Below are 9,663 nucleotides of genomic sequence, written 5' to 3'. Positions count from 1 at the left end.
CCCATCCCTGCATGCTGCTAGTAGCCTTTGTTCATTTTCCAACTGCTATTTTGTTTTTCTTAAGGGTTTCAGGGACACTGACTATTGAAATCAATCCATGACACTTTCAAAGCGAGGACAGTTTTCTACTAAAATGTGGCTTTCCTTTGACATTTTGTACACAATTGTGATAACGTGGTTTTTTATCACAGCATCCCATTGTGAGTAGTTCCAGTATTTGCACAGCTGTTCTTTGGTTAAAAAAAAATCAGACTTCTAGGGAATGACTGAAAGCAGGCCAATGGGTTTACTTTCATCTCAACACTTAAAACCTTCCAGTTCGTAATTTCAGGGTGGTTCATTGAGCTCATATTTTGTCAGATTGCTGTGCTCAGGTACTGTACTGCTGTTTTCCCTATCTCTAGGAGCTGCCTAAGACCTAAGAACCAACCAAACTCCTCTTCCTTAAGCCAGAAGGTAGCATCAGTTCCTCATTGCCTGTTGCTCGGTCCACTTTCGTCATCTGTCCCTTACAGGTGCCCTCAGTCGCTGCAGCTGGGTTCCTACGTTGACATCAACTCAGAAATCATTCAAATAGATTATTGTAACAGGCGGACAAAAAGTTAAACCTATGAGCTCCCTGCTACTTTAATACTGCATAAAGATTGGTGAGGAATGATTATTCCCGTGGGATTGTGGAAATGAGCCGGTGATCCACCTAGCACAAATCGCCGTCCTTTTATGTAAAATATTATTAGGCTTTCTAGAGCTCTGCCTTGATAAAATCTTTCCTAATCCAATAAATTTCAATAGATGAAATGCTTGCTTTCTCCACCTTTTCTCAGTCTCAAAGCCTCTCTCTTCTGCTTTAAATGTTCCTTAAATGTACTATCTATCGTTACTGTTTATGTAACCCTCTGTTCAAGTATGACAATGTAGTTCCAAAACAATAAAGGAACACGACATAAAATATCTGGCTCAGAAATATCACAGGAAGTATCAGCCGGACAGAAACTGCAAGGGTCCAATGGCTTTTCTAACACCTCTGGGGAAAGGAAGATTCTTTTCTAAGGAGACAGAAGGAATTCAAGCTTTGGCCTGTATTAAACGAACCTTCCAGCATGGGCTTCTGGGGGTCCTGTGGGCTGACTTTGGACACCAAATCAGGGCCCACCCCAAGGAGAGGGTTGCCACCTGTGTCCTTCCAAGCCACTTGTCCCCCCACCCCACCCCCCAGGTGAGTTCAGCCAGGGCTTTGCAGCTAGGGTGCGTGCCGGAGTCACCTGGTACTCTTACACAGCAATGACCGGGTCCCACCCGCAGAGGCCTGATGAAATCCTTTCCAAAAGCAGCCCAGCTTATTCCCCTGGGCAGCCTGTGGAGCCCCGCTGAATTAAGTCACCACCCGCAGCGCGTGCCTAAATGAAAGCATCGGGCACTGGATGGAGGCGGCACTGCCAAACCTTGGGTGTTCTTTTTCAGGATTTTAGGCCTCAGTTTCTGGATATGTACAATGGGTAGTGGCCAAGACCTCCAGGCTCCCTTCAACTCTACCAGTTTTGCGTTTGAGAGGCGATTCAGGCCTCTGCCATCCTAGAACCCCTGTTCTCTCTGTCCAATCTGTTCCCATACCCCGCCAGCATTTTGCCCTCGCTCTGTGGTCCCTGGAGACTGCTTGGCCTGTGCTGACAGCCAAGGCCGCCCGCTGCCCCCCACCGGGCCCTCGCCGCGGGCGCACAAAGCCCCCGGCGCTGACGTCAGGGCCCCTCTCGGCGTGGCCGGCCCCCAGCGCGGGCGGAGCCGCGCGCGCTCCCACCCCGGCCGAGCAGGAGCCCTGGCCAGCGCTCTGTCCGCGCGCAGCTAGCCCGGAGCCCGGCCCGCGCACGTGCCCGCCCGACCTGCAAACTTGTGCCGCCGGCCCTGCCCGGCCCGGAGGAGCCCGAGCGCCCGCACCCGCGCCCCCCTTCCCCCCGCCCGTCGCCAGCCATGGGTAAGCGAGGGCGCTGGCCTCGCGCCACGGCCTCAGCCACAGCCCCGCGCCCCCGCCCCAAGAGGGGCGCGCTGCACCCCCGCTTAGGTGGCATTGCCTCCTCCACCTCTACCACGCCGCGGATTCAGGGCGTAGCGGTGTGGGGTTGGAGGTGGGAAGGCGCGGCGGGCCCAGGTGTCTGGAACGCCCAGGTGCGCGTCTCCGCCCTGTGCCAAAGGCGCCCCCATTCTAGCTGCAACCGGGCTGCACCTCTGGGCGTGCGATGCGTGGGAGCAGAAAAGCTAGGTCTCAGAGTGGGGGTGGGTTGAGAAAGCAGACGGCGCGTCCCGGGCTGCGGGCTCCCGCCTTAGTTCAAGTGGTTGGTGGGGAGTAGCTTCTTGCTCCTTGCTTGGGACATCTCCTTGTCGCTCGAGGTCGCAGCTCCGAGTCCAATCCTGTCCTGCTCTGCCTCATTCTGTTCTCTTTAAACCTATAGGAAATATATGGGTGCTGCTGCACCTGAGGAGGGGGTTCGAGCGCTCATCTGGGAACCTTAACCCTTGAAATTAGCAAAACGGGGCGGAAGGGTAGAGGGCAGGCTGGGACCCAGGGTGAGTTTTTCTTTGTCCCTGTCCCCTGTTCTAACGGTAGGCGGAGGCGCAGGTGGGAAGCCCGTGCCAGTGCAGTTGGGAGACTGGCCAGCAGTGGTGAACGCCTTGTTGCGCGCGCGAGAAAATTTCCCACCTGGCTTGGGGCGGGCATTAGGCGACTGGAGGAGCCATTCTGTCACATCCCAACCCTCCGGAATGCTGGCGTCAGCAACATGTTAAAGGGGGACTTTGTAGGAAGAAAACTGTGAAGAGCTCCATAATTCCGCTGCACTCCTGGGGAGCCGCGCTTGGCAAGGGCTCTCTCTCTCTCTCTCTCTCTCTCTCTCTCTCTCTCTCTCTCTCTCCTTCATTATCCTTCTCTAGTGACAGACAGCGCCAGCCACAAGCACCACTAGCAATCTGAAGAGCCCCTCGGAAGTGGAAGTATTCCTGATGAGGAAGTCAGTGGGTTTAGCCCCCTCTTGTACCTCTTCCCTACGTTTCCTCTGTTGTTGAGTATTGGAGAGGTGGTCAGTTTGTACTAATTAAAGTATTTGGTGCGGGCTAGGAAGGAGGGCACATTATTTAAGAGGAAGCTCAAACGATTGTGTATAATTTTTTTAAAAATAATATCATCAGCAAAATATGAAAGGAAAGCCCTGAATCTAACAGGAAATTTTCTTCCCAGAAAGTTAGGGGAAAGGTAGGATAAGATCCTTCTAGAAAGGACAAAAATGAGTGGCCCGTACCTCTGCTGCCTACCTCTTTTAGTGCTCCCATGATGAGTGATCCCAGTCAGGTTTCCCCCACTTTTGTGTGTGTGTGGTTCTAGGACTCGAAGCCAGTGCTTTTACACTGAGCTCCATCTTCTGTGTTCTCATCTTTATTTTGGGAGAGGGTCTCACTCAACTGCTAAGTTGCCCAGGGTTAGCTGGAACTCGTGACCCTCCTGCCTCAGCCTACCAGAGTGCTGAGATTACAGGTGTGTGCACCACCATGCCTGGCTAAAGCTCCCTTTTCTATAAGGTTCATACACAAAATTCACACGACGGCTGTGGCTCACCCTGGGCTGCACTGGCGATAGAGGCCACCAAAGATGTTGCTGTTACATAGAAGGGCAACATCAAGGAAAGCACTGACTTGTTTTCCTGAAGCAAAGTTATTTCTGGTTTTTGGATGCCTGGCATTTAGATTTGGGTGTCGCATGTGAACATGGAATTACTCCATGGAGACATTCTTCACAGACGCAGTTGAGGTGGGCTTTATTTTTAGATAGGTGTGGTGGACACTGTTCTCACAAAGCAGATAACCAAGCCAGAGGTCTGCTCTCAAGGAAGGACTTTTGTTTCTTGGACAATTATTGGTCCTACACTTCAATTGCCAATTTATGTTAATTTGTGCATATTTCACTGGCTCTGGCAGTATCCTTGGTTTTTAGTTTTTAGTTTTACATTAAAAAGAAAGTTCTTTTCATGCCAGAAAGAAAACATACTGATTTCCTTTAGATTCTTACTGAATACACCACAGGGCCATGAACTGCTTTTATTTTTCCAGATGTATTTAATTATGGAACATACCCCATGAATGTTTTAATTGAAATGATTTAATGCTGGGAAACCTCTAGCCATTGGTCCATTGATTTGATTCTTACACAAGTCACTTCCTTGAACTGGTACTAGTTAATTCACTGGTAAAATAAATGAGGTTTGTAGAAACAAAAGCTCTTTGGGCTCACATTTCAACATTTTCAAAAACCTCTAAGTCAGAAAGTAATGAACAGTGATTGTGTGTACATTTCTACCCTTCAGCGCATCTTCAAACATGGATTTTTTTTTAATTGCGGAGCCAGTTTGCCTTCACAGCTTTGTCTAGTTGTAATTCACATACAAGTCATACCTTTAGGTACACAAGTCAGTGGGTTTTAGTGTATTCAGAGTTCTGAAGCCATCACCACTGTCTGCATTTTTTTTTGAACCGGGGATTGAACTCAGGCCCTTGCGCTTGCCAGGGAAGTGCTTATTCCACTGAGCCATCTCCCAGCCCATCACCACTGTCTGATGTGAGAACATTGTCTTAACCCCTGTGAAGCCTTGGACCTATTAGCAGTGCGTCCGCTCCCAGTCCTTAGCAAACACTAACCTACTTTCTGTCTATGGATTTGCCTCATCTGATGTCTCATGTCAATGGAATGAGCCAATGAATGTTTGGACTGTGTTTGACTATTCAGTAACTTTGCTTGTTTTGCACAAAAAGAATGTGTTGCCATGTTGCTTGTATGTAGCACACCACCTAATGAGTGTACTGAAACTAATTATTTCTCTGGCTGAAGGATTCCGCAGAGCGCCTGGCATGCCCTCTACCCTCCGAGTTACTCTGGCTTTATCTGACAAGAATCCACTTTGGTCAACAGAATTTTTATTCTGGTACTCTGTCCCTAGGCCTGAAGACATAGTAAGTAAACAGAATCAGTGGGGTAACTTCTTGCAAGACATTTGTGCAATAGCAGTACTACGTCAATACGGCTTATGGATACGAGAGAAATATTGATTTGGTTTCATTAACTGCCTCTAATTTGAAATGAAAATCACACATGAAATGATCAGACATAGCAAAACATTAGAATAATTGTTTGGACCCATTTTGTCCAAAGAGCTTGTGAGTTTTACTGGTGGTGTTTTTTCTGTTTCTAAGGAATCTCCTGTGTTGCCCAGGCTGGTTTCCAAATCAAGTGATCCTCCTGCCTCAGCCTCTAGTATGCCAAGCTCAAAGCAAGGCTTTAGAAGTTGTGAACTTGAACATGGTCAATCATTTCACTAAATAACAATTTTAAAAACACTGGCTTAGAGTCTTTTAGCTGAGATGTGTATGAAAATAATTTTTAGGAGAAACTAATACTTGACCCAGTGGCCTGGGCAGGGCCTTGGTGTCTTCTTTTCTGATGTTGCGAGTCCTACTGATGGCAGGGACAGGGAATACAGGAAAAGTCTGGCTGGCCTCAGTGGTCTGGCACTGCTCACCTCACTCTGAACTTGTGGAAATCATTTCCTGTTCTTAACCTCAAAACAAAATGATCCAATGAGATCATGTCTTTGGGTCCTTGTGAATCCACAAGTACATAATTTAGACAAAAGCAAGGACAGAATGATAATATGCATGGAAAATGGGAGGAAACAGCTGGGTAACTGTTTAAATACCATCTCTGCAGTTGGGTTCCATGCCTGCCTGCCTTTAGGATGCTTGGCTCTTCTCCAAGGAAGCAGGTGGAGGAAGCTATAATGGGCTCCAGCCTTGGCTCCTCTCGCCTCTTCTTTTTAGAGCTGTCTACACCACAGCCCAGCTATATCAGAGTTGTCTATACTATCTTCGCCCTACACTCAGAACCCAGGCTACATGCTGCAAAAGAAGCACATGGAAGACAGAAATTCAGATGCCACAGGAGATGCTAAACAGGTGACTTGTATAAATAACCCCATGCATGCAGGGCAACCTCTCCTTTGTTCTGATGTCTAAGGCAAGGACCACCCCTAGGTCTTGGAAAGAGCCCCTCTCATGTCTTGCCATGTAGACTGAAATTTTGAGTAAGCCACCTAGTGTAATAACACAGAGGACTATATTTTTGGTGAGAAACAGGAATAATTGATTCTTTATCCAGTAATCTCTGCTCTAGCAAAAGCTTCGGTCCAACCACCCACCCTACCCCCATCCACACCCATGATTGATTCCCCAGAGCGGGGCCTTATTCTCCATGGCATTGCAGATCAAGCTGTTGGATGGTTTGTTGAAAATGCCAAAGTGGTGAGTCAGATGAAGTGCCATATTGGTGTCCTAAACACTTTACTTAACTTTAAACATGAAGGCTTTGATCTTTTCTTGCAGAGCCCTGGTCTTTGCTTTGAGTGTGAAGTCCTGGTGGGGGTTCCTTGCACCCTTTCTTATACGAACCCCAGCTAAACTTTAGTGGCTTCTCATTTCCAGTTTCAGAGTATTTCAAAATACAATGATAGGACCAGGGATGGTCCTGAGTTCGATTTCCAGTACCAAAAACAAAACAAAAAAAAATTACAATGACAGCCAGGCATGGTAGTACCTGTAACCTCAACACTTGGAAAGCTGAGACAGGCAGACCTCTGTAGCATGAGACCAGGCAGGACTAAGAGGAGGAAGGAGGACATAAAATAGAATGAAAAACATGAACTCACTGGGAGCTGACAAATGTGCACAACCTTTTCTTTTTCTTTGTGGTGCTAGGGATGAAACTCAGGGTTTCATACATGCTAGGCAAGAACCCTACCTCTGAGCTACACCCCCAACCCCCAGAGCCACTTATTTCACTTATCCTACTGCCTCTGAGTAAGTGATTTCATTTTTGTTAAGACTTTCTAAAGCAATTGACCTGATTTTCAAAGACAGAAGAACTCTTTTGCAACTCATATTGTACTGTTTTCTGGAATGCTGAAATAAATTTTATAACTATGATAACAAATACAATTTGTATGAACAAGCTTGGGACCAATACAGTGCTTTGGGACACAATCCAGCTGGTTGGAGAAGCATCACACAGATGGTTTAGAAAAGATTGGTGGCTACATCTGGGTGGCTGATTTGGACAAACTCTTGGAAGAGGGCTACAGATGTATATATTTGGTTGTTACTATAGAGGGTCTCACTATACAGCTCAGACTCATAGTGATCTTCCTGTTTTCAGCCTGCCCAGCACTGGGATTATAGGTGTGAGCCACCACACCCAGACTCTGTGGCCAGCTCAGCCCATCCTGGGGTGGTGCCCAGGATCCAACTGTGGTCCCTGCACTTGCCTAAGCAGGCACATTAGTCCACTGAGCTATCTCGCTGGCCCATACTGCTGTATTTTTAAGCCATTGTCATCCAGTTAATAATGTCAACTTGATTTTTCTGTTATGATTAGCTGGCTTGTCAGTGTTTTTCATGCCTCCCTTTCTGTTCAAATACCAAATTAGTCAAAAGCTGAGATAATTTGATTCATTGTTGTTTCTTATTAGTCATTCAGTTGATTTGCTATATTGTGGGCACTCCATTGGTATTTACTGAAAAACCAGATTTTATCATATAAAATGCATTTTATCAAGGTTTATCTGCATTATAAATGTACAGATTTCATGATCTATAAAACTTTTATTTTTATCATTGTAATACTTGTGTATTATAACCCACAAGTTTTATTTGTATATTATAAACTGATAATACATACTAAATTAAATAGGACAAATGCCATTGTTCTTTGAAAATATTACTACTTTTATCACATAATTTCACAGAAGGACAGAATTTGAACCCTTGAAATCACTTTTGAAGTAATTCAGTCACTGCAAGCAGACACAGACACAAGAATGGTTTAAAGAGCAGCTTGAATGTTCTCCTATTATTTTCTTGCCTTCAGATTTTCTTCAGACGTCATAAAGTATTTTTCTGTCTCTGGTGAAATGCCTTTCTTTCTTGTCGGGTTTTTTGAAGTTTGGGAATGCGGAGGGTAAAACACTCTGTCTCAGTCAAACTCATTGCCCTGAGGATAAGAAGCGACAGCTTTATGCTTGCATCCTTGCTGTGATGCCTAGGGCTGAATAAGTGCCTTCTGCCATGCCACCCAACTAGCCTGTGCCAGGCATGAGCCTGTGCCTCCCTGGTCCCTGGCATCGCTGTGAGGTGCTCCACCACAGGTAAGACTGCTCTTCGCCCACAGGCCTTCCAAGTCCTGTCTGCATGAGCCAAGACCCTGCTGTCTTGGAGCAAAAACTCCAAGTCCTTGTTGGCAAATAACCAGTCAGTTAACCAAGGCAGATAAAGGGTTCTGGAGGAAGCCCAAGGTCCTAACTGAGAACAGAAGGAGGAGGTGGTATTTCAGAGAGGGAGGCAGCTACTTTAATCTGAGTCCGGAAGGATGAGCAGGATGACGCAGGGCTGGGAATGCTCCAGGGCCTGGGTACAGATGGGCAGAAATGGAGCCAGGAGGAAGGCTAAGTTCTTGGGCACCCTGAAGAGTTGGGAGTGGCCTGAGTGTGGGGGAGTGGGAACCCCCATCCAGGCTGAGTGACACCATGAAGGGCCTTGCTCCTTGTCAGTCTGTTGGCTGGTGATAGAGAATTGGAAGGCTTTTAAGCACCAAGTGATAGTCGGAAGGAAATCACAGTCTCCCAGAGGGATAAAAAGAATCCATGGGGATGGAGAAGGAGTAATGTGTGATTTAGAGATGGGAGAGGAATCTAGGGATGGGGAAGACAGGGAAGGGGAATTAAAAATGATCCAGATAGGGCCGACCAAGTAGCTCAGCAGATTAAAGCACCTGCTTAGACAGACACAGTAGCCGGAGTTCGATCCCCAGCATGCCATGCCAGCCCCACCCCCAGGGCATGCTGAGACAGTGATTGAGACTGGGCATGGCAGCTCATGCCTGTAATCCCAGATCTTGGGAGGTTGAACACAGGCGGATCACTAAGAGTCCAATCTATGTAGTGAGACCCTGTAGGCCCTGTAGACCCATACTAAAATAATACCAAAAAAGATAAATGATCGAGATAGGTGGGCATGGTGATGCATGCCTGGATTCCCAGCACTCAGGGGGCTGAGGCAGGAGGATCACTGCAAATCTGAGGCCAGCCTGGTTTACAAAGTGAGTTTGAGGCCAGCCTACATTAGCCTGCACTAGGTAACAAGACCTTATCTGAAAATAACAGAAACAATTGTAAATGGATCAAGCTGATAAATGTGTGTACTATGTGTGGCAAAAATACATTGATGTTTAAGAGGAGAAAGAGAAAAATATTTGAAAAGGCTCATTTAGAATACACACACACAGACACACACAAAGACATACACACACACACACACACACACACACACACACACACACACACACCAAAACATAGAAACAGCTCTGAGGCTAGCAAAACCTCATGGCTTCTGTGGAGCTTCCGGTGGGGCCTGACATGGCAGTTGTGTTGAGAAGACAGAGAGGGGGCCAGGGAGATGGCTCAGTACAATAAGCGCTTCCCTGACTAGCACAAGGGCCTGAGTTCAATCCCTGGTTCTGCAAAGAGGGGGAGAGAGAGAGAGAGAGAGAGAGAGAGAGAGAGAGAGAGAGAGAGAGAGAGA

At 47.0% G+C, this 9,663-nt stretch overlaps 1 protein-coding gene across 2 annotated transcripts in view; it reads left to right on the top strand.

Moving 5' to 3' along the window:
* The first annotated feature begins 1,652 nt into the window (after nucleotides 1-1,652).
* Gpm6b (glycoprotein M6B) overlaps nucleotides 1,653-9,663 on the top strand; it is a 156,651-nt gene continuing 148,640 nt past the window's right edge. The window contains exon 1 of one of the 2 annotated variants that reach the window (XM_023719553.1): nucleotides 1,653-1,969. In XM_023719553.1, coding sequence (XP_023575321.1) covers nucleotides 1,966-1,969 — 4 coding nt within the window. In that variant the 5' untranslated portion in view covers nucleotides 1,653-1,965. The remainder of the gene's footprint in view (nucleotides 1,970-9,663) is intronic. The other variant, XM_023719550.1, reaches the window with a different exon arrangement.

The sequence above is a fragment of the Octodon degus genome, unplaced genomic scaffold, assembly GCF_000260255.1.
Source record: "Octodon degus isolate 3935 unplaced genomic scaffold, OctDeg1.0 scaffold00069, whole genome shotgun sequence".
Taxonomy (NCBI): domain Eukaryota; kingdom Metazoa; phylum Chordata; class Mammalia; order Rodentia; family Octodontidae; genus Octodon; species Octodon degus.
Note: the sequence above shows the minus strand (reverse complement) of the source record. Positions and strands in the feature narration are given on the sequence as shown.